The following is a 24,602-nucleotide window of genomic DNA, read 5'->3' on the forward strand; positions in this document are numbered from 1 at the left end:
GCATGATCGACGAATGTTGGAGGATCACCAAATCTCTACAGATTGCTCGGTCGATGACTCTTGATATGACCTTTTAACCGGAGAGACGGACGAAGTGCGGGCCCCCTTTTGCCACAACCTCATTATGCCCCGATGAGGCTGCGAGGCTGGGATCGTCGAGCTTTGGTAGCTTCCATGCGAGCAGGGCTTGCTATCTAGCTACTCTTATTCGCTCTCTCCATGGCGCGAGACTCTCTTTCTTCTACTATGCACCACCGTCGGCTACTGAAAACCTTTCTGTACACTGCTTCTATTCAACATGTGTCTGTCCGTGGAAAGAGGCCGGCGCCTCCACCTTCAAACACCGAAGACTGCAGATTAGATTCCCTGGGGCTCTCCTTTTTCACAAAATCGATGCACCATTTCCATAGACAAATGATAATAGGTCCAAAGGTGGCGCTACCAAATCTCGATATCTCTCACATCCGACCCATCGCCCACAGTCTCACCATCCATGATACCATGCACGTACGCACAGCCCACGATGCGGAAGTACTCGCCCTTCCCATCACCGTCATTCCTTCGGCGCAGGACGAAAGGGATCTGACATCCCTGGATGATGACGATGTTATCCCCCTCGCAGGCGTCGTAGGGCACCACGCAAGGCGTCCTCATCTCCTTGCTCAGAGCCAATTTGCGTCCAAGCGTATTTGAGAAGCTTTCGGCGTAGATGCGCAGGTCGTTGAGCTCGGTGCCGGTCAAGTCCAGTGTATATGACTCGGGCAAGTCGCCTTTCCATTTCTTGTACGCGACACGCATGATCCTGTCCACGGTGTTGATGCAGCGATCTGAGCTTGACCAGTCACGTAGACGACGATAACCATGGCCTTCACCGCCGCTGGGCTCAACCAGATCCGCAATGACTGTCCGCCAGCACGTCTTGACGAACTCATCCTCCGGCTGAGGTTGCGTGGGTGAGACCGAAAGCATCCAGTCCAGAGCAAGGCCCTGCCACACAGCATGCTTCTCCAGATCTCGCGGAGTTTTCAGCTGCGCATCATGAGGCATACTCCTTTCCATGCACAGCGTGATGGTGTCGAGGATCCAGCCACGCACTGTGAGTCCATGCACTCGGAGCTCGGACATCTTGCGGACAAATCGTGCCGGACCGCAAGCACTGTACATGTCTCGTTTCGTGTAGCCCGAAGGCCCGATCAAATTGGCAAGTCCTTCTCGGGTATTGGTGAGGTTCATTGCCCACGAAACGTATCCCTCCACGTCGCCGACGCAGTGGTACAACGGATATATACCAAACTGTCGCCGACTGAGGTACAAGCTCACACGAATCGCAAAGTCATTCTCGGCCTCTTTGTAATCGACATACAGGTCCTGCTTGATGTTCTCGTCGTCAGACAGGCCCAGGAGTGCATACACGCGATCGCGAGGATCGGTGGCTTCGAAATACAGTGTTGTGCCATCGAGTAACTCGCAAAGAGACCTTTGGTAACCCAGACGGGTTCTGGCGCTGTGGATCCGGAATACTGCTTGGTGCTTCTCCAAGACATAGAAGTATGCATCGGCAATGGCAGTATTGCGATTGGGTCTTGAGCCATAGAAACTGTCCTGGATGTACAGGATTCCCAAATGCTGTGCTGCGCGAGCTACGGCATTGGGCAGAAACTCAGCGTCGCGAAATTGACGTCCTATCATGAATTGCGGAGAGCAGGCCAGCGCAAACTCCTGAATAATCCAGACTCTGGTGAACCAAGGGCGGCATATGAACCGTTGGAATGATTTCCAGAATGCAGATTGTGCGGCAGGGAATTGTAGAGCATCTAGAATGCGGATGCTATCTTCCACGGATGCCGTACCAGCTGCGACATTGACGCTTGTCCATACTTTCTCGGAGATGGAGCCGTAATGGTCAAGTATGGAAAGGACTGTGCGGTCCTCGTGGCGAAGCTCGCCGAGGTCGACGATCACTTCCCGAGCATGGGCGAATATCTGGTCCATCATACTCACTTGGGCTGACTTCTCGTCTTTGGCTGCAGCATCATCATCATCAGCCTGATCAATGCACAGAGCATCTGCCCAGATGAATTGGCTGGTAATTTTCTGCTCCCTTATCCTGACGAGGGCAGAGTGCAGGGTTGGAGGTATATAAGCGCGCCGGCCATCGCACTCGACAAGCAAGTCCTGGCCCGGCTTACGCTTTCCCCATGCATACGATACCGCAGTGTAGGCGAATCGCTGGTCGTGCACGCTGGTGTGGTGAACGTTGAAACGTAAGGTGCTGTCGAGCAGACGAGCCGGAAGGAGTTCGACGACACGGATGCTTTGCGGAGTTTCAAGACGAGTGTAGCTGTAGCGCTCTCGCTTTTCCAATGTCGTTCGATGGCAAAGACTCAAGCTTTCGTTTTTCCATCGAGCTGCTACATACTCCAGATTTGAGATGATTCCAAGTAGACCGCGAGAACGTATTTGTCCGGTAATGTGCCTCCAAAGCTCAAGAAAGCGACGAAAGAATTCATTCATTATCTCATGACGGGCGCGATACTAACCTCAGATTCCAGCTTGAGGGGTCCTTACCTTTTCAATTGATATATACCATGATCCATGTAGCAAGGCTGTGCCATCCTTGCGCCTGGCCTCGCGAAGGCGCGCGGCAAATCCAGTGTTTCAGGATAGGGGCCAGTCGCACAAGCGATCGTCACAGCCCTCATGTTTCGGAAAGGCGCCGCAGCAATGAGCACACTAATCAGTACCTAGGTTTTCCACGCAGCCACTGCTGGGAAATTCGATGCTCATGACCGGTGAGTGGGACGTCACACAAATGCTCCTGTGTAACCAGCTCGCCAGGATGTCTGGGAAGCTGGCGGCTTGAGGACGGGATTTTACTTGGCATGTTTTGTTGGCTTTTCAACGAGCCACGAGCTCGGCAGATCTTGCAGTTTCGCGACTTTGTATACGACAAGACGATTAGAACGCCTGGGCCAACGACGTCATCGGTCAAACCAGGCTTGTCAGCCAACTCTCCTATCACCAGGTGTGGCCGGGCAAGATCCCTGCTAGGCGCCTGCTCTTGCCATGCGGAGGACGAGCTATGATGTAGATGTTGCTGTTCCTGCGGCCTGCGGCGCGCAACCGCTTACCCTCATCTTCCTATAAATCTTTCTGTATTCTTCTCGATTCGTATGTCTGGCGAAGAAAGCACCCATCGCATCTCGCTAGTGGACAACAGTCGTCACCCACAGTCAGAAACGAACATGTCTGCAAACGAAGAGAAGGAGAATGTCCAGCCGGATAGTGGGCAGGAGACGGGCACCCAAAAGAAAGGAGGTACGTTTACCCCTGATGTTTGCGAGGACACCTATGAAGACGATGCTGATGGAGGTGCCCAGGCTCCTGGATCTCAAAGCCAGAAGAGATGGGAAACAACATTGGAGGGAAGATCGAAGACACCCTTTCACCTGTTGGGAAGTACGCTGGCAAGGGCTTCGAGAAGGCTGCACAACCAATTGGTGGCGTCGTTGATCCCACAGTCGGCGGCATCATGCGCATGGGCAAAGGATTTGGAGATCAGTTTGGTGTCGGCTTTGGTAACGAAGGAGGTGGCCCAGCCAAACAACAAGAGGCGGAACATGAGAATTTGAAGAAGGGGTTGGGAGGGAATGAGCAGAATGCAAGCAACCCCTTGGGCCTGTGAGGAGGCACATGTTTACATATACCGATGAGAGGGTCGCTGTCCATATATGGCCTTGCTTGACAGGGCTGTGTGCACAAAAGGATGGTCATATTTAACGATATATATACCTACGGGGGTTGAGTTTGAAGGAGGAAATGCGGTGTTTTGGGGGGCAATGGACGATACATTCATTGATCACATATTTGTATTTTTGGAATGATATGTACCTAGCTAGGTACTTTTATGCATGTATAAAAACTGGGAAACCTGACCTTCACTGACCACGGCTTTTGATGCTCTTCACTACAAGCGGCTTGATTACACTGTCGTCATTTCCTCAACCTTGAACCTTTCACCTTTCGTCGCCGGTCCACCCGAACAGAGAGATACCTCTCTTTGACAGCCGAGGCTATTACTCGTCTCGTCGTTCTCCCCTTTGGAGACGAGAACCACTTCCGTGAGGAGAACAAAGAGAACACATCCGGCCGAGACCACCTTATGTCGACATAATAATACCCTTCTAGCGTTGTGGGAATATACTTACCAAGCCGTCTTCCAGGTAGAAGAATAGTCTAAACGTCCACAACAGAATACTACTATCCGCACGACTCGGCGACGACAAAACGTCTGACCAAAGCATTCGTAAGTCCTACCTACCTTATCAGCGGTCGAACCAAACGAAAAAGACAACATAGCATGGAGTACCACTTCCCCAAACCACCACGCAGCCTATCCGGCAAAGTGGCCATCATCACGGGCGCCGGCGCCGCGGGCGATGGGATCGGCAACGGCCGGGCGTCGGCCATCCTCATGGCCGACGAAGGATGCAGCGTGGTCTGCGTGGACCGGGACGTATCGCTGGCCCAGCGCACGGTGGAAATGATCGAGGCCGAAGGCAAGGGCCGCGCGATCGCGGTCCAAGCCGACGTCAGCGTCGAGTCCGACTGTGCGCGCATCGTGCAGACCGCCGCGCTCGGCACATACGGCCGGCTGGACATCCTGCTCAACTGCGTGGGCATCGGCGGCGCGCCCGGCACGGCGGTCGAGGTCGACATGTCGGCGTGGTCCAAGAGCATGGCAGTCAACGTCGACAGCATGGTCATGATGGCCAAGTACGCCGTGCCCGCGATGCTGAAGAATGAGCTCGAATGGGGATATCGCGGGAGTATCATCAATATGGCCAGCGTGGCCGGGTTGAAGGGAGGAACGCCGCACTTGTTCTACCCGACGAGTAAAGGCGCCGTGGTCAATATGACGAGGGCCATGGCCGTTCACCACGCTCCGCAGGGGATCAGGGTGAACTGTGTGTGTCCTGGAATGGTGTACACTCCCATGATGTACCAGCACGGAATGCCTGAGGAGGCGCGTGAGGCGAGGAAGAATAGGAGTCTGCTGAAGACGGAGGGGAATGGGTGGGATGTAGGCTGTGCGGTGAGATTCCTGGCCGGGCCGGAGTCGAGGTGGATGACCGGGGTGATATTGCCGGTCGATGCTGGTGCTACGGCGGCGGTGGGAACGGATATTCCTAGGTCGGCCAGCGTGAATGGTTGAGAGGATTGAATGGGCCGATACAGAGGCAGATGGGCAAGCATCGAGCAAGAAGAGAACAGAAGAAGCGGTCGTATCATCAGCATATATTCCATCCATCCATGCAGCCTCCGCAACATGGACAAGCGCCGACGCTATGCGATCGCAAGTTCAACCAGCAATCCCTTTTGAAACATGATGCCGTCCCATGCAATAAGACAAACAAACACTTCAACACTACATCCCCATCTCTCTCCGTCTCTTCTGATAAGTCTGTCCAATCTCCTTCTTGCGCTCTTTCTTCCTATCTCCCTTCCTCTTCTTCTCCCTAGCAGCCCTCTCCGGCTCGGCAACACGCTCGATCCTTCTTTTCATTCTCCGCTCTTCTCTTCTCTTGCGCATGTATCGACTCACTTCCGTCAGCGCCTTCACATACTCTGTGTCTCCCAGCTTGACTTGTAATTTCTCCACGACCTCGTGTGCCAACTCGATCAAGTTCTGGTATGTAGCCGCGAAGGTCGGATCTGCAGAACGGGGTGGAATGGTGTTCGGGTCGGTCAGATGCTGGAGTGGAGCGAGGATGTGGTGGACACTCGGCCTGAGATGGTCCATGGACAGAGTTGGTATCAAGTTCGAAAGCAGGACCAAAGATGACTTCTTCGGAAGTAGTGCAGCAGAGGTGAGCGATGTCAATTCAATCCTCAAGATTCGCGTCGTCTGATCCAGAAGATATTGAAGTGCTGGAATCTTCTTCCTCCTGTGGGGTTGTTCCTCATCGAGATCTGCTTCGTCTTCCAGCTCTAGAGTTTCATCATCCGCTGATTTATCGGCAACCTCCATCGTCAGTCCATTAACATTCACACATTGTCCAAGGAACACAAGAATCTGCACTATTTGAGAGCTGAGCTCCTCATTGCCTGCAGCACGTCGAAGGATGCGAACGCTCGCCTTGAGAATTTCGAGAAATTTCTCCCCATTGAGCCGCAGGCCACGATCGCACTTCAGTGGCAGCTTTGAATGATCTGCATCTAAACAATGTCGGAAGAAGTCGCAGATCAAGCTTGCAGCTGTGCTTTGGATCCAAGCATGTGTATGACCCAATGACTTCCACACCGGGGACCACAGGTTGGTCTGCTGCTGATTCAGCACCATATCTGGATGAGCCTGAACGGATTTTGACAATAGCAGCAAAGCCTGGAACAGGACTTCCCAATGTTCTTCATCTTCTGTCGGTTGCTGTTGCAGTGCCCGAGCAAGGTTGTCACGGATACTGGCCACCTCCTCGTCTTCCATGGCAACGTCAGAGCTCAAGAGGATATTGTAAGCTTGCATACTGACTTTCTGCAACGCCTCACTGTCATCCTGTTCCATCCACGACTTCAAGGGTCCCAGGAGATCCCGCAAGTGAGCACGATCAGCCGAGCGGAAAATTTGACCAAGTAAAGCTCCAGCCAAGTCTCTACAGCCCATGTTGTCGTCATTCACCATTCGGAGCAGTACCGGAACGAAGAATGTGGAGATCAGGTCTTGGGCAGCTTCTCCTTTCGTCTTCGCGACGAGGGTATTGATGGCTTCCAAAACGGACTGCCTACCCTCTGGATACTCATATTCCAGGTTCTTCATCAGGAACTTTTGCTGCTTTGACCATCTCGTGGAGCTTTGCGGATACTCGATCAGGAAGTGAGCGTAGACACCTCTAGCGATGTCTCGCGCTCCTTTGGCCTGGTTAGTGACCATCATGATCCCGATTTTGTCGACCAATTCGTAAATCTCGGGTAACTGGAGTTTGCGTGACATGACCGCCCGAATGAAGTTAAACGTAACGCCTTGTCTATCCGATTCCTCGATGTCCGGGGCGAGTCTCTGCAAGAGCTCTGCGATATCGAGATCTCGGACTTTGACCCCCTTCCGCTCACGGAGAATCGCAGCCACCAGTTTCAACGCCGCATAACAAGCTTCATCATTGGTGCTGGTCGCATTCTTGACGGCCTTGACGGCCTCTGTCACGTACAATGGCCCGTTCTGGTCAAGTTCCTGCATCGGTAACTTGATTATGGCTGACAACAGGCGCATTGCAGAGGTCTTGACATCCTCTTGCGCTTCGACCAAAGCGTCGCCGATCACAGGAAGGAATCCGTGTACGTTCTCTGCTGTGAGGACCTCATCGTGCTTTTGAAGAATAGATCGTACCAGATCAAGAGCAAATCGTGCTAGCTTATACAATAATGGTGAGGTCCGGCCAGTGGTCGCCTTGTACGCCGAAGTCATTTGGATGAGGTACCTCTGCCGGCTCTTCTCCTCGAGAGTGAGTGCTCGAACACGGTTGTTCTCTTTCTCCTTATAAATGGCCTGAATCAGCTGGTATGCGAAGACCAACAGATCCCGCTTGCTCGCACCAGGATTCTGTGAGACACCTGCCCCGATCCTGCGAAGGAGCTCATCAACCTGCCGCACTTGTTTTGTAGTCAAGGTGCCTAGTAAGAGGACCTGGATGGGCGCAACGAGCTTTGACAATGATGGTACGCTTATCGACTTTGCCAACAACTCCATTGAATCGTAACTTTTGTTGCTTTTGACCTCTTTCATACTACTGACGTAGTCCTGGTTGTCCTTCTCCTGGCCAACGGTACCAAAAATGTCGTCCATGACTACCGCCACAAGATCTTCGACGCAGTAGTCGAGATCTCCGAGCTTGGTGCTTGGAGTAATAGCCACAAGAATGGCGTGGAGAGTGTATGACAGCACGTGCAGTTGATAGCCTCGCGTCAATGCGGTACGAAGCTCTTTCAACACAAACTGTAAACTTGAGGTTCCGAGCAACAAGACAATTTGACAAAGTGTGTTGCGTGCGACATCGCGTGATTCTTGAGTACGGCTCCGGAGGATCTGAGCAATGTCGAGAATGATTGGAGCAGCAAGCATATGAACCTCTTCTTGTGGTAGCACTGTAATCAGCTTGATGGTCGTGACTGCGATTGGGATGCGAAAACTGATTTCGGCCTCGTCCTTGTAGTGTACAAGCTCGGCAAATTTGGGTATGAAGTGTGTCCGGATGTCGTTCTCAATGGTTTGGCCGGATGGGAGTGACCGTGTCAAGTGTGGAACAGGACTCGCCCTGTTTTCTTCCGATTGATGGCTTCTGGCCGTCAACAACGCATCGGCCGCATGACTGAGGAGCCTACTTGCGACCTTTCGATTGCTCTCACCCCCATGGATGTCATTCTTGTATTTATGAAACAACATTTTGAAGTGTTTCCACTCGATCCATTGAAGTATCGTGCTCATTGCAGCTATGCTTTGACCTTTGGTGTTCTGAGCAGACTCATCATTGCTGGAGTCATAGACAAACATCTCCAGCAAAGGGACAAAGAGCTCGGCATTATTGCGTACACTGATAACGCCCTTTTCAACCTCGGCGACGAGACGTCGAATCGCCCGCAATCGGCGGTGCTGCTGGATATGGAGTATATTTGAGAAAAAAGATGCTTCTTCATCATTGCCGACAAGGAGCACCGTCAAGCTCTCCAGGTCCGGATCACCGCGAACATGCTGTACGAGGAGCCCATACAAAGAGACGAAATCAGCTCTCACAAGTTCCGACTCAGATCTAATACCCTTGCGGACGGAAGAAAGTATTATGCCAGTGATTAGATTCGTGAACCCGGTGCTCTTCGCCTCGCAAGCTTTGACGATGAACTGCTTGAGGCAACTCAAAGCATTTGATCGTATTGAGAAATCATCAGCTGTCCTGACGAAAAACAACAAATTCTGCACAATCGGGAGCCATATCTTTTCATTGTTGTCGACTTCCACCGAGTTTATGGTTTGGAAGCCCTGGAACCGCCTGTCGTAGTCGATCTCCTCGAGTTGTTGTGTCGAAACAGCGTTTATATCATGGCAGAGCTGTGCTGCGAGTGCGAGGTCCGGATCGAGCACAGAGAGCCTTCCCATGACCTGGCAGAGGACTTGACGATTAGGCTCATCCTTGAAGTAGTTGAACAGAGAGGACACCAAATCCAAAAGTCGTGATTGGCTGTCCTCGTCTTCGAACTCGTCTAAAGTATCCAGAAAAGACTGAATTGACCGAAGCAGCCGGCTTTTGACATTGGGAGGCAGCCTGTGCGCAGAATCGCGCAACAGAGCCGTCAACAAACGGATCGTTACTTGCCTGGAATCTGAAGATTTTGCGAACGGAGCAATTCGGGGTAGAACCGATGTGATGGCGCTGAGTAGGTCCTTGGGCGGAGCGCGTTGAAGGAGTGTCAACAGCGCACTCAGCAGATTATCGGTCTCACGCTCGAGCAGTTCGCGAGCTTCGTTCGGAGTGACCGACTCGGCCTCAGCGAGACCTGCCAAGGGGAGAACGATCCCCTCAAGGACAAAAGTCTTTACTTCGTTCTGTGCAGCCTGTGCTGCAAGGCATTCCCATAGTACACTTGGGACACGGCTGTCGTATCGTGCGAGGAAACTCACCATGTCGACAGATTGTGCCCATGACGAGAAGAGCCGTAGCAACCCCGAGATGCCCTGATTTGTTTCCGAAGCAAAGATCTCGAGACGGGGGCTGATTGCATTCGTGAAAAGACTCGGCAGATATCGTGGCCAGTCGATATCAGGGCAATCCAGAGACAGGAGAACAAGACATTGAAACCCGACTCGCCTGATGTTGCGGGACAGAGCTGAGGACGAGCTTGAGGACCTTGTGAGGGTAGAAGCTCTAATGACACAGAACACAACAGCATCAACAGCCTGTTGACCGTAAGGAGCAAAGCGACTCTGCAGAGTTTCCAACATGGACAGCAGCAGGCGGAGGAAACCATATTGTTGGTCGTCAGGAAGCTGTATGTCTTCGAAGAGGTAGTTTGGTCGGTCTGGCAATATCTTGATGTCCCTTAATCGGCCGAGGGCAATATCCAGAAACATAGTAACCTCGTGCTCCTGCATACGGAACAGAGTGCGTATGATGGTTTTCCTTCTTGCTTCTTGTGAGCCCGTAGTGCCAGCTCGCCCAACGATCAGGCCGAAAACCAACCTCAGCATAATCGGAAGGACAACGGAGCGATCATCGGGCTTGATGGTGTTTTGACCCTCTTCGGCATTCAACAGAGCACCCAGGTCTGTCGTGGTTGACTTGTCTTCGGCAATCTGAAACAGAGTAGCCTCGTATCGAGTAAGGGAGTGTTCCTTCCACGTGAGGACTGCTTGAAGAGCCAGTTTCCGCACGTCGAGATTGCCATTCCCGAGGAGAGCAACGAGCTTTTCGTGAACCTCAGAAGCCCTGAATAGGACTCTGGGGTTAACGAATTTGCCGAAAAGAGTCAGCAACGCCTTGCGGTCTGACAGCGACCATTCATTGTCATCGACATCTGGTGTGACTGTGTTGGAGGATGTCGATGTGTCTGAGCCCGAATTCTGCTGGACTTGTCCCCGGGTCATTGGAGCACCTAGAAACACGGGTACAAGTAGACGCGATCGCCGTTCCGCCGATGCGGGAATCGATGACAAAACTTGGAGAGCTAGAGTTCGTCCGTTATTAGGGGTCCTGGTGTTCTCAAGGATGTGATCGTCCTCAACTAGCTTGAGAAGCCTTTGACTTGACGAAAAGTAGTCCTGCAACAATTGCTCGCACTGCGAATCTAAACTCGACAAATTCGTGCAGTGAAAAGCTGAAGGCATCACCTTCACCTGCGCACGATCGTCTTCCGGTCCGTGAGGAAGAGCTATTGGCGACTGTAGCCACTGAATCGCGATATTGACCACAGATTCTTCGACGGAGCTTGCCTCCACGATTTGCGCAAGAACATTGCAGACCTCTTGTCTAGTCTGGTCGTGATAGTGTGTTAACAACCCGAGGCAGAAGAATGGTACCAGATTTTCCAATGATGCAGTCGAACCGAGTTTTCTTTGTCGTTGAGGCAGACGTCGTAGAAACATTGCTATTTTGCGAGCTTCAGAAGGGGTGTACGGGCTTTGAAGGATATCGTGCATGAGGTCGACAGTTTCTGAGAGCCACTCCTTGTCCTCTCCGGCACTGAGATGAGATAAAAGGTTTAAAGATTCCTCCTTCAGAGATTTTGAATTGCTCAACAAGTTTTGGACGAGCACGTAACGAACGGTGTCCAGATTTCTGTCCGCGGCTGTCATACTGGCAGGCACTTTCTCGAAAAGACGATTGCTCGCGTGCAAGAAAGCGTGGAGATGGAAGTGGGCTGGAGAAGTCTTCAACACCATTGAAGATAATTCCGCAATCGAATTGTTGTCTTCCGTTAGGAGGTCAAGATAAGTTTGCAGACCCCATCCTAGAACTACCCGGCAGCGGAGGCCTGGATCAGTGCCAGTTTCTTTAAGAGCCTGTACGACGAGTTTGTGGTACTCAGAAAGCACAGTCGCAACTTGTTCTGGACCTCGGGGAAATCGGACGATTCGTGGGAAATGGATCCTTCCGGCGAATTGTTCCACTTGCGTGTCAGTATCTTCAAGGCTCTCTGTCCGCAGCTGATGAAGGAGGACGTCCTTGAAATTGGGAGGACAGTCAACGGAACGAGAGCCTGTCTTGCCACTAGAGATAGTGCCAGCCCGTTGCAATCTCTCCAGAAGGTAATATGTGCCCGCTTCGTCGTCAGACCAGTGGGCCAAAAGGTACTGCTGGAGCCGAGGGAGTACAAGGTCGGTAAATCTCGACCTGCTCAGATCTGCACAGAAGTTGCAGAAGGCGAAAAGGCCCGCCGGCGCGAGCTGATTCGTCAGGAAGTCCAATATCTTCTGGGAATACGGCAGCAAATGGTCCATGGGGGCGAACGCAAGAACTTCAGCAGAAAGCGTAAGCAACTCTTGCCTCATGCGAGTCGCCGCATCCAAATCTTTGTTGAGATTACTCTCTTCGTCCAGCGTCTTCACTGCAATCTTAGCAATGTCTAGGAATGCTTGTATGGCGTCCTTCCACGCAGAGATTCTCGAGCCTTTCCTGGTGCCCAAGACTATGGCCAGGAGCCTCAGAGCAAAAAGCACCTGGTTTGGCTCAGTGGAAATTGTACACTGCCGGACCTTGTTGAGGACCATATCCATCACGGGATGGAAACCAATACTGTCAGTCTCATGAATGAGAGCGATGAGGATGCCTTCAACAATTGATCGGACTTCTTCGTGCTGGCATATCGGTATGGAGACTTCCAGTAGACATTGAACTAGCGATTCAGCGCTGGAGTGCAAAGTGCCGTCAATCCCTTTTGCACTTTCGACGCACAGGGTCATGACACCGAGTTGGTATGAAGGCAGGGCTGGTGCCGAGTCGCTCGCACGGCTTTCCAACAGGTGTCTCATTGCCAGAATGAGTGGTGCTCTCTTCTTTTGGTACATCACCGCGGCCTTTCTCAGTAAGAAGGCGAGGGATTCTGCACTGAACCGAACAATGTACTCTTTCTTGGAAGACAGATACGGCATCATAATGTCGAGCAGAGGCCGCAGATCCTGGACTAGCAGCCTCGAGAGATACTTGAACATCCATGCTAAGCATGTAAAGCACCACTCGATCACGTCGGCACTGTCATGAGAAGCTGCAACCTGCGCGACCAAGTCCACCGTTCTGGAAAAGTATTGTTCAAATCCCTGGCCAAGATCGTGCGCAAGATGGGCAACAAGGCTCAAGAGCGGCTCCAGAGCCAAAGCATCTTTCTTCTCAATATGCTGTAGCAGCAGTTCAAATATGGTATCGGCATGGTGTAGCAACTGTGGGAGATTCTCGCTGAGTGGGCTCGCTTTGTTCAGGAACGTCGTGAATGTTTGCGACAAGTTCAATTCTGCCCATTCTTCCAGCGCAGTGTGGAAGTAACTTTGGTTCAAGTCTGTCTCATCATTCACAGGCTTTCGTCTTTCAACTTTGTGGACAGGATCAATTTTTAATCTGGAGATGCGCTTCGTGAAAGGTACGAATCGGTGCAGATTTGTCGACTCGGTGGGCTTGGATTTCTTCGTCTTGCGAGGCTGGCGGGCGGCTGGCCCGGGAGATATAGGAGCCATGTCCATGAATGTCATCGACGGCAGCGAAGGACCATTGTCGACCTCAGCATCTACTTGAGTAGGAATACTGCAAGGCGCAGACCGACTACAAAATGATCGGGCAAAAAGTCTAGAAATTTATTTTGGAGGCACCAGACACCAGAGGCAACACGGAAACTTCCCCGCACAAAACTGCATAATCAGTTCAAATGATTCACTGTAGGTCTGATACTGCGAAGCATTCGCTGGACTGACGGCGAATTCGAGATTTGCAAAGTCCGTACTCGAAGCATTGATCGAAGCACAACAAGCACTCCTTGACCATGGCCTCGTCAGACTTGATATCAGCTTTGATCTCTCACACAAGCCTCAGATAACTCTGCGAACACTTTTCGGTTAGCCGCGGCTTTATACTCTAGAACGTTGCTGTTCTCGTTCTGGGTTGATATAAAATACATCTTCATAACCTGAAAAGATATTCTTCATTCCGAACTATCCACTCTCCATGCACGTCTCAGTCTGAACAACACTCGAATTTCTCACGATGGGTACCGCAAAGATGTAAGCACTCATTCGTCTCTCCTTTAGGTTATTGCAAGCTGAACTTCATAGTCTTGTGGTAGGAAGCATTCAAGGCCAGCTCAAAAAGGCTTTCGACAAGATATCAAAGCTGCAGGCCAAACAGAACTTCCAGCTTGCGATCATTGTTGGCGATGTCTTTGGAGCTGATGGCGACGACAACAATGGCGAGGATTTGCAAGCCTTGCTGTCAGGTCAGATCAACATCCCATTACCGACATACTTCACCGTGGGCAACTCGGTCTTCCCAGAGGCAGTGAAGGCAAAGCTAGAAGCTGATGATGATCTCTGCGCCAACCTGTTCTACCTCGGGCGCAAGGGCACAATGACTACCGCTGAAGGAGTCAAGGTGGTCTCCCTCGGAGGCCGACTTGTCCAGAACGAAGGGTCTCTCACTCAGAAGCTCGGAAAATGCGATCCACTGTACCTTGATCTCGACGCACGAGGCCTTCACGGCGCGCATTCTGCTCACATCCTCATCACGAACCAATGGCCGGCAAATATCACAAATGGCTCAAGCATTGATCTCCCAGCAAATGTCGACGGCAGCTCAGGGTCACAATCGATCTCAAATCTCTGTCAAGCACTGAAGCCATGGTATCACTTCTCAAGTAGTGCCGAGGCCCTCTGGGAGCGCGAGCCCTTCAAGCACGCCCTGGACTACGACTCGTTGGAGGAGCCGGCAGTCACCAGATTCAAGAGTCTTCCAAGTGTTGCTGCTGCAACCAAAGAATGGATGGCAGCATTCAGCTTGGACACATCGCGGCCGCCGCCCACTGTCGAGCCACCACGTGCATCACCATTCACTAGAGCATCGCCACCAAGAAAACGCCAGAATATGGACGATTCAGAGCAGTATAGCCGATACGCTACTACAGGATACGAAGGGCGGCAATCGAAACGAGCTCGAAGAGACCGTGTAAAGGATCCTAACGACTGTTTCATGTGCTTGAATAAGCCTGGCACCAAGACTCACTTGGTGGTCTCCTTGGGTGAGGAAAGCATGGTTACAGCCTCAAGAGGTCCACTTCCGCTACCATCAACGTTCCCTCAACTATCATCCACTGGTCACGTTATGATTGTCCCCTACTACCATGCAGCAGATGAAATGGCCCAGGGCAAGAGATCCGCCGAAGAGCTGTCTACTGAGTTCAATGAGATGAACAAATTCCGCAAGGCTCTGTCCGAGATGATTGGTTCGAAGAGTCAAGGACAGCTAGGTGCGGTGTGCTGGGAGGTCAACCGTACAGGCATTCGTCATCACCATTGGCAAGTCCTGGCCTGCCAATCGGAGCCGATCAAGAAGGGCTTGGTAGAGGCTGCTTTCAAGGTATCGAGGGAAAAGCACGAATATCCGGCCTTTGAATCTTGCGAACCCGACAGCCTGCTTCCTGTACGGGCCGACTACTTCAGAGTATGGACGTGGGTGTCTGACCCGGTCGAGATGGCTGACCGCACGAATGGCAGCAGCGACAAAGAGTTCGGTGTCACCAAGTCAATGTATTTCCCTCTGCCTTCCGATCAAAAATTCAACATCTGGTTTGGCAGGGAAGTCATGGCGGGTTTGTTGAAGCTTGAGAACAGAGTGAACTGGATGGATGCCCTCCTCCGGAAGGATGGTAGTGAGCAGCTGGCAGAGGAGGAGGATGCACAAGGTCTACGTGAAGACTTTGAGGAATTTGACTTTGCCATGAAGTGACGAATCTTCACGGAGCCTTTGGCAATTTGCTTGATCGTTGCTCAATTTTGGTGAATTATGGTGTTGCAAAGGATGATACCCAAGAAAGTCGGGCTTCTTGGAGAGGAGCAGAGGCTTTCAAGAGCTTTGCGTCAGAACGAGATATCCATGCGAAATATGGTGCTGACATTGCCTGGGGTTACGGGGGAAAGTCCCACGCCAAGTCGAAAGCACTCAAGTTAGTCTGTCTTAGCATGCGGTGTTGTGCTTGCTACGTTCCATAACAGAAGGCATGGTCCGTAGGAGCCGACTTTCGTAGTTCAGGAGGACTTCAGATTCGAACTGTGCAGAACTCTGAACGCGTCGCTGTGCAAATTGCCATTAGACGTGACCAGTGGCCCATGTTCTTGCCGTCAGATACATTCCCCTGTCGCGTGACACTCGTTCAACACGGATAGCATAAGGAGCCTGATTGCGTACACACCTGGCCAGATTCAGTATGTTCCGGACAGTCGTCGAATGCTGTGATAGTCCTGCCAGGTTGGTAGGGAAAGGCGATCAATTACGGGGAAGCCTGTCTGTCATCCGATGGCCACGTTTTGTCACACATGGCAGACTCCTCTATTCAGGGGACGATCCCAACCGTGAGAGAGGAAAGGTGTGTCAAACAGCATTGCTGAGGCCAAGTCTGCTAAGCTACACTGCCATCAGCACGGTGCGCATGTCGACGCCAAAGCAACAAGCTTAGAAAAAGAGCCGGGGAAGCCCATCAAGACCCCTGAGAATCACGTTCGGCCCCATCATGCCCTATGAGGCCACCCACAACTTGTGCCTTTAGGGAGGGTCACGGGTTACCGTGTTTAACCAGAATCACCACAGTGGCGGGTATTTGTGTCGCTTCATGACCAAGGAGCAATTTCGCATCTCTACTTTTGTGAATCCAACTGCACTCAACACCATTTGCATACAACTCAGGCCCAGAAGTGGCTGGCGCGAACACTCATGGAGCAGCACCTACCAGGTCAATCTCGTTGACCATTGCGCACGGCCCTGACCACTCCTCAAGAAATATGGTTATCCTGACCAGCCGTCACTGATTCGCGGTGGTCCTTGCCAACGGCTAGGGACCTTGAGGCTGGTGAGCTCGTCGAATGCCGGCATAGCCACGCAGCTGCTGGATGGTGAGTATGACAACACGGATCTGTTCACGATCAAGACGAAGACGTTCTCTCGATCTGGGCACTACCTTGTGGGAGATGGTCTATCATCTCAGGCGGAAGCATTTCCCCAGCCCTCCTTTTGGGGATTTTGACATGGCACGCCGAGCTGTCATCTACGGTTGAAGCACCGCAGAACCTCTCCTTTCGAGTTGACGCCTTGCTGATTCCGTTCAGGAGCCTGCATCTGACTGAAGTCGGAGAGCTTCTGGACAAATCATACCATGCTACGATGACATTCAAAACTGTCTGTGTGCCTCGCTTGCTGTCTCACCCCTCATCTTCTTCAAATCTGGCATACACGATTCACATTTGTGGGTGACTTTTCCCCTGCCACTTCTTTGCGCTTGTGGTCTCTCGTTATGTTGTCTGGGGTAGACAACTGAAAAACCGCCCTGCCGTTCTTTACCAAAAACATCTCATCTTTTAATACTTGATCCACGACGGGGTCAAGATGAGGTTCACAAAGTCCTCGTCGTTGGTGGCGCTGGGGTTAGCAGGGCGTTCACTTGCCGAAGGCTGGAACGACTGGGCTTCTGCTTCCGCGAGTCCATCTCCCGCAACGATCGTCTCTGCTCCGCGGATGGAGGTTGCTGCTACTGCTACAGAGACAACCACGGTCACAACTACTACGACAGTCTTCAAAGAGACTACAACAGTATATCGTTCCACCATCTTCGTTGGGCCCGGTTTCTGTGCGACCACCACAGTTACCGTCGACGGTAGTGGGAGACCTTTCCCTCCCATCCCTACCGCTACGAATAAACCCTCTACAACGGCAGCGTCATCTGTTGTCGATCCCGAGAGCGCCGTAACCTCTACACCAGTGGCCTCGTCTCTCGTCAGCCCGGAAAGCACCATCGGTACTGACGGCGCTGTCTTTACATGGACTGGGAATGTTGCTACCTCGACGTCTACCGTACCCGCACCAACGTACACCGACTGGCCCAGCGACGGCTCCTGGCCAGAGCCAGGCTCACCCTCATCCAATGTGTCTGCACCCAATGGTCCCATCACGGGTGCCGCCGCCTGCAACACGGCAGCTGACCGAAGCGAATGGTGCAATGGTCTGAGCATCAGGGACGACTACTCCACCAAGAACTACGCGACAGACAACACGTGCTCCTATGACTTGGTAATCACCAACACTACCATAGATTTTGATGGCAGTGGTCCTAAAATGGCATTCGCTATCAATGGACAAGTTCCTGGTCCGTTGATCGAATGCAACTGGGGTGACCTTCTTGTGATTACTGTCCACAACAAACTGACAGACAACTCTACGTCCATTCATTGGCACGGTGAGCTTTGGATCTGGCTCACATCGAATACTCTTCTGACGCTCTGAGATAGGTATCTGGCAACGAGGAACTAACGATCAAGACGGTGTTCCTGGCATCACCGAGTGCGGCCTGGCACCAGGCTCGTCCCGTACCTACACCATGCGTTTAAGCCAGTATGGCACCGGGTGAGGCATGCGCTTGAATCGTCACGAATCTTGGACTAATCTGTAGAATAGCTGGTATCATGCTCACACGATGGCGCAATATGGGGAAGGAATCCGAGGACCGATGGTCATCCACGGTCCTGCAACTGCCAACTACGACATCGACATGGGCACTGTTATGGTCGACGACACCTTTACCGGCACGGCAGGACAGCAGAACGAGTTGATCTCCCACTTTGGACCTACCGGGTAAGTCTCCAACATCCCTAATCTCTACATGGCTTACTGACCGCTCTCTCAGCACGGTCAACTACCTGCTTAACGGCAAGAACACCAAACCTGACCTCTCCGCCGGCCAACACGCCCTCTGGAAGGTTCAACCGGGCAAGAAGCACCTCTTCCGCCTGATCAACTCGGCCTCGCAGAACATGTTCTCCGTGCACTTCGATAACCACAAAATGCTCGTCATAGCAACCGACTATGTCCCCATCGTTCCTTACGAAACGGAATGGCTTAACATCGGAATCGGCCAGCGTTACGATGTCATTGTCGAGATGAACCAGCCGACGGCAGGCTACTTCCTACGTGCAGTCACCCAAACCGGCTGCCCGAGCGGTTGCAACAACACCGGCCTCGGCGCCGCCAACGGTGTCTTCCTCTACGACGGTGCCCAGCCCACGCTACCAACCTCTACCTTTGGCAACAAAACGGGCGAGGACTTTGCCATCTGTGCCGATGAACCCATCACCTCGCTAGTCCCCTTTGTCAAGAAATCAGCGGGGTCGGCCAGCGCTTTCGCGGCGACTGCCTCGACCCTGCCGGCTGGTAACGTCGCACGAGTTGCCACCAGCGACAGCGGCACCGTCTTCCGCTGGTTCCTGAATAACAACGCCATCGGTGTCAACTACACGCAGCCCACGCTCCAGACCCTTCACCAATATGGCATTGGCAGCAACTCCAGCACCAGCAGCATCGGCAACTCCAGCGTCAACGGCAACAGCACCACCCCGACGAACAGCAGTTCCAGTTTGATCTCCAACGCCATCACCCTTCCCTCCGCCAACCAATGGGTCTACTTCGTCATCCAGAACCAATTCTTCGCCTCGCACCCCATGCACCTTCACGGCCATGACTTTTCACTCCTCGGTCAAGGCACGACAAACTGGACACCGGACAAAGTGTCGACATTGAACTTCGACAACCCGCCCCGTCGCGACACCGCCATGCTAGTCGGCTCTGCTGCGCCCGGCAGCCCGGCAGGCTACACGGTCATTGGCTTCGAGACCGACAACCCCGGCGCGTGGCTCATGCACTGCCATATTGTATGGCACGTCGACGGCGGCTTGGCTCTGCAATGGCTCGAGCGGCCTGACGACATCGCCGACTACGCCAGCAAGGACGACTTCAAGAGCGAGTGTGACAGTCTGCGGACGTGGCAGCGCGCAAATCCCCTAGGTATCCCGCCCTCGGGCCAGTCCGGCTTGAAGAGGCGTTCGTCGTACCTCGACGAACAAGTGGAGGCTCGGACGAACATGAACACGAACGATGTGGTCCGCCGGACCGAGTCATCCAGGCAGTTCTTCGAACCGAATCGGAGGCGAGGCCTTGGTGACGGGTTCAAGCACCGACACATTCGTTGGTGAGAATGAGATTTCGTGTGCATACTGGTATTTTTAGCAAGCAGCATTATGGCAGTGTTGGTCTCTATGAGCATATAGCTTTGTTTATGGATAGCCTATGGGTATGTATATTATAAAATGAATATGCGTCAAATCTAAGCGTGTATGAGACCGGCCTCTCATGGAAAACGACGTCCATCCAGTCATATTGCGCTTCGATCCGAAATGGTCGGAATACATTGCATTGCGCACGGATTTCACTTCCCCAGAACCGATCTTGGCCTTGCGTGTTTCAGCTCGCAAGCTGCGAATGTCACTGTGTCACGCTCGGTCAATAACTGTAAGACTTATCGCTCTTCACGCCCCCATGTTGTTCGTCAATGGTTCAGAATATTCAGGCCGACTGAAACGGCTCCTTTCACCAGAGCCCCTTTCTGACACTGCGCGCCTTGACCATTCACAATTCAGCTCAGCCTTCGCGGGTATAAGTAAGCCACTCTTCCTCCCTGTGTGGGATCTTTTCCTCCCACAACATCAAAGCCCAGGGCCGAATGGCCAGCTCGCAAATCAGCATGGTATCTATATATATTCTTTCCTCTGCTCGATCAACGGCCTAGTGAGCCTTTAACCAGAAGCAGAGGATCGCACTTCTGGCCCTGGCCATCATGCACAACTTCGGTTGACTCTGCTACCATGCCCAGCAAATTTCGGAGCTGTCATTGAAGAATCTGACCACTGGTCTTGTCTTCGTTTCCACAGGAGAAGACGCTCGTCAGAAAGACAACGTGGACTACCGCGCGAATCGGACCAGGCAAAGTCACTTACCGCGCTTACATTATGAAGCGACTTCATAGATGCAACTCGGATGGTCTCTTTTCGCCCTTTTGAGACTCTCTCAAGCTTAGACGAGCAGTTGTCCCTGCACGAGGGTGTACGCAATCGCCTTATGAGCTCGCCACGGCACAAATTGCCCATCCCATCCAAGTAAGTTCATGACCCAACGACCTGTGGGGGGATCAACGCTGACTATATCTGTTACAAGGACAGCCCACACTTTTCTTCGTGTCTGCTCGTGCTGCGCGCCATGGAAGTGAGCGGATTCTGTCGAAGTACGGTAGCGTCTCTAAGATCCCGTTCGCGGAAGCAAACGGCATCTGGGAAACCATGAGAGGCGCTGCCGGCACAAACAACAACGGTGCCTTGCCTCTGGCCACCGCCATGATGCCTTCCTTTGCACCAAACCAAGAGGGTGCTCCAGGTCCTCCTCCAAGAAACGTCGACGAGCCACAACGAAATCGAACACAACAGATGGAAGGCAACCAACAGCGATAACGCTGTCCAATATTCTCGGTGGTTTCACAAAAACGTCATCTAGGGCGCAGCCCGAAGACTCAAAGTCGAGATCCCTTTCTTTACCACGGACAAGCGTCCACAATACTGACCATACTATGACTGGATCAACAGCGTCGGCCTAGGTCTTGCGAGGATGGATGACATCCGCTTGATGGAGGTCCTAGTCAATGCAAACATGGGCAACCTGCAAGATCTCAAGATTGTTCGCGGCACAAGCGACTGGCTCCCAGAGAGAGTTGTTCTCGCGAGCTATCAGCTACACCTCAATCACTTACTTATGTTTGCACCTCGAAACCCTTTTCAAGCGCATCTTCGAAAAACAGAAGAACAGGTTTGCTTGATGTCCGACTTGTAAAGAAGGGAACAAGTGGGAGGCTGCAAAGCCTTGCCCAAAAGACTGCCAGTGCTCTCTCAGGTTGCCACCCGTTTATCCGGGCGGGCTTGAATTGCCAACGCTGGGTCATTGAGACAGTCTGGTGGTTGAGGGATTGCGGAATTTTGGTCGTAAGGAGGCGGGCGCTTTTTGAGCAGGCGGCTTGCGCTCAGCACTTCGAAGTGCTGACTCCCTTGGCAAAGTTCGCTCGGACTCTGAGGCGAGTCATGCTACTGGGTGCCAAAAGTCTACCAGCGGCCTTGAGGAAGCCGGCCGATGCTATGGAGACTCGAGACGCTACTATTTGGGCATTACAAAAGCTCATCGACAACGAGACACCACTATCATCGATTTCAGCGAACAGCATCTAGGCATTTCCGGAAACCTGATCGACGCCCACGATGTAAGTCTTATTGATGATTTGTTCTGTTTCTGACCCTCTTACAGGCAAAACTGTATGTCAGAATCGAAGATGTCCGCCAGGCGACGGCCCCTGATCAGCGCGGTTCGACAAGGTGGCTTCAGTGACGAAAGCCGCGCGCAATGCCATAGTGCTGCATGGTCATGGCATAATCCGCCAACCCTCTTGTTGTCGGCTGGTCGAGCAAAGAATGGGGAAAGCTCGCCAACTTTCTTGTTGTCGGGTGCTCGAGCACAGAATGGAAAGCCGCCTGCAAGACATAGAGCTGCATGTTAATGCCACCATCCGCCAACCTTCTTGTTGTTGGGTACTCGACCACAACACCTCGCCCGCCCATGTGTCCTCTGTACTTCGGTCCTTGCTGGGTCGTGCTTGCCATTGCGCTCACACCACAATTACTACAAAAAGGAAACAACAACAACACAATGTATTTGACGTTCTCTTTGTGGGAGTCAAAATGGCGACGCTTCAACAAAAGGCTGCAGGTTCTGGTCATATCCAATTAGAGCAAGACCGAGTTCTTCGGCCGGTGTCATAATCAGCACCTACTTATACCTTAAGCAATTCTCACTATATGCGAGTACGGAATTCACCAGGTGGTGGTGGACTGAGTCCGGGTTTGAGGAGATGCATCGAAAAGGCTCTGTGTGGGTTGTGCTCAATATCGAAGACGCGACAGACTCTGCATTTGGCGATCAACTACGAGGCTACAAAACACCTACAGTAGTCCGACAGATCAGCAAGACCATTGACAGTGAAACTGGGCCCCGACAAATATCCCGATGTCGTTACTCTTGTTGTGCAAGGAAGCTAGAACATCCTAGCACGGCACACCACGATCGCCAAACCCGGGCCGGGACAGCACTCGATGAGATCTGACGCCAATTCTCCATTTCCTATCCGTACACCAGGAACGCAAAAGATCATCTACCAAGTCTGATTCTCCACCCTCCAAGCCTCATATATATATCAAATAAACGGCGCCATCCAGCCTTCCGACTTTTTCAAGGCTGTACGTACCAGGAAGCATACGGCACGGTTTGGAATTTCCCCCTGAATCTTGATCCCAGCCTTGAATCAACATCTTGGACCAGAAGGTAAGTCGGCTTCGGAAAGAATATTTGGTCTTGGGCTAACGATAGTCCTTTTATCAGAACCACAGATGCTAGGACTCCTTGAAGTCCTCAATTCTGAGGACAGCCAACCCCGAATCAGCATCAGAGTGTTCTAGAGTCGAAGGCCTCGCATCTACAGATCTCTCCTTATCGCCAGAAAAGTCGGTTCAATGCCTCGCAGCGGGTCCAAACTGCCCATACTTGACCTACTCGTCACTTATCAGGCTTACACCGACGATGGCCATTGAGGTGGTCCTCGTCCTGTTGCAAGCCGGCCAGGTCAAGGTCGCTTCCGCGACAGTGCTACTGATGAGTAAACGCAACGCTAAAGCTTCGGAGATGAGGCAGTGTTACACTTCTCCCAAGCGGCGGTACATTATACTGCCTCGAAAGTGGCTTCGGATGCGATTTCTGCGAGCTTTGTGATACATCAAGCCAAGCAAAGCAAATCATCCTTTCTCTCATCGCCCGAGAACAAGGTACTACATTCATCCAGGAAGCTCATCCAAACGATGCTGACATCACATAAAGCCTGGTCAAGCCTGGTGTTGCCCGAGTCAAGACAGAAGGCTTTGACTTAAAGTTCCTCCTCGCTAGGGAGGAGGTCCTCGTTGCAGGGACAACCAACGCGCTTCTATGTCACGAGCGGAGCCGCGGCAGAGGCAGTGTCAGAATCATATCAAAGTTGGGCACGGTCAGCAGGCAACCGTTCGATCAAACCGGTCGATCAAACCGGTGGCATCTGGGTGATTGCCCGGTGAGAGTCTCGCAGCATTGGTAGACAAGGCGCGTGGAACATGCGCATCCGCAAGAACGCAGCCCGATCGACAAGCACATGTGAGAGATTCTCATCTTTCCTCACCAATTAGGAAGGCATCAAGACAATCTTGGTGTCGTGGATAGTCTCGTTGAGCAGGTATATATTTATCTATCAGGCCATCGACGTCGATTCTTGGAAAACAACCCAGCTGCGAGAGGAGTGGCATTGAATTCCTACTGCAATCCCCACCATAAGGACAGCGTTGCGTGGGCTCTTCGGAGCAGCACAACAAGCCGCCTCGAGATCTGCTCACACCCGTACAGGGGGCTAGGCAGTTGGGCCTCCAAGCTGCTCAGAACGAATCTAACCATTCAGAAACCCCGACGCAGTTCACTTGTCCCGAAAGTCACGAACATTCCCGGCTCTTCGAACCATCTTGAACCTCCCCGAGGCACAGCTTTCCTACGAAACACCTGAAGCGCAACCCTATGTCGACGCTTCTGGAGAAGCAAACATACGTCGATCCCCTTCAAGCACAAGAGAACCATGGAACTTCATCCAAAAACGTCCAAGACCATCCACCAAGAGCCTATACATACGTGCTCTACTTTCTGCGTTGAAGAGACGTCGTTACCAATGTCCTGGCTGGGAAAATGATTCCGATCGGGTGTTTAGGCAAGTGCCTTGGCCGACCAACATGAACATCAGGACGAGTACGGTATTGGCTCTTGCCCGGGCGTACGGGGATGTACAACGGGTGTAAGAAGTGTTCGCTGACGGCAACACCCAATGGAAGGATATTCAGTTGAGTCCAAGCGACGAGAGAGCTGCCTTGGGACTTGTTGTGAACACAC

General features: G+C 52.3%; 6 protein-coding genes across 6 annotated transcripts; 4 read left to right on the top strand and 2 right to left on the bottom strand.

Annotated features, from left to right (window-relative positions):
* Nucleotides 1-438: 438 nt before the first annotated feature.
* PV05_04021 (uncharacterized protein) lies at nt 439-2,514 on the bottom strand (the record flags this gene model as incomplete). The annotated part of the gene is made up of 1 exon (XM_013464709.1): nt 439-2,514. One exon carries the CDS (start codon nt 2,512-2,514, stop codon nt 439-441), a length of 2,076 nt encoding a protein of 691 aa, XP_013320163.1.
* Nucleotides 2,515-2,937: 423 nt separating this feature from the next.
* PV05_04022 (uncharacterized protein) lies at nt 2,938-3,936 on the top strand. The gene has a single exon (XM_013464710.1). The coding sequence runs from the start codon at nt 3,174-3,176 to the stop codon at nt 3,630-3,632; it is 459 nt and encodes a 152-aa protein (XP_013320164.1). The 5' UTR covers nt 2,938-3,173; the 3' UTR covers nt 3,633-3,936.
* Nucleotides 3,937-3,974: 38 nt separating this feature from the next.
* PV05_04023 (uncharacterized protein) lies at nt 3,975-5,411 on the top strand. Its single transcript, XM_013464711.1, has one exon. It carries the CDS (start codon nt 4,361-4,363, stop codon nt 5,213-5,215), a length of 855 nt encoding a protein of 284 aa, XP_013320165.1. The 5' UTR covers nt 3,975-4,360; the 3' UTR covers nt 5,216-5,411.
* On the bottom strand, nt 5,254-13,301 carry PV05_04024 (uncharacterized protein). Its single transcript, XM_013464712.1, has one exon. It carries the CDS (start codon nt 13,220-13,222, stop codon nt 5,429-5,431), a length of 7,794 nt encoding a protein of 2,597 aa, XP_013320166.1. The 5' UTR covers nt 13,223-13,301; the 3' UTR covers nt 5,254-5,428.
* Nucleotides 13,302-13,492: 191 nt separating this feature from the next.
* Nucleotides 13,493-15,790, top strand: PV05_04025 (uncharacterized protein). Its single transcript, XM_013464713.1, has 2 exons — nt 13,493-13,747; nt 13,799-15,790. The coding sequence occupies exons 1-2, from the start codon at nt 13,731-13,733 to the stop codon at nt 15,462-15,464; spliced, it is 1,683 nt and encodes a 560-aa protein (XP_013320167.1). The 5' UTR covers nt 13,493-13,730; the 3' UTR covers nt 15,465-15,790.
* A 1,145-nt stretch (nt 15,791-16,935) lies between these two features.
* Nucleotides 16,936-19,885, top strand: PV05_04026 (uncharacterized protein). The gene is made up of 4 exons (XM_013464714.1): nt 16,936-17,961; nt 18,014-18,128; nt 18,180-18,356; nt 18,409-19,885. Exons 1-4 carry the CDS (start codon nt 17,115-17,117, stop codon nt 19,748-19,750), a joined length of 2,481 nt encoding a protein of 826 aa, XP_013320168.1. The 5' UTR covers nt 16,936-17,114; the 3' UTR covers nt 19,751-19,885.
* Nucleotides 19,886-24,602: the final 4,717 nt, after the last annotated feature.

The sequence above is a fragment of the Exophiala xenobiotica genome (genome assembly GCF_000835505.1).
Source record: "Exophiala xenobiotica strain CBS 118157 unplaced genomic scaffold supercont1.2, whole genome shotgun sequence".
NCBI lineage: Eukaryota > Fungi > Ascomycota > Eurotiomycetes > Chaetothyriales > Herpotrichiellaceae > Exophiala > Exophiala xenobiotica.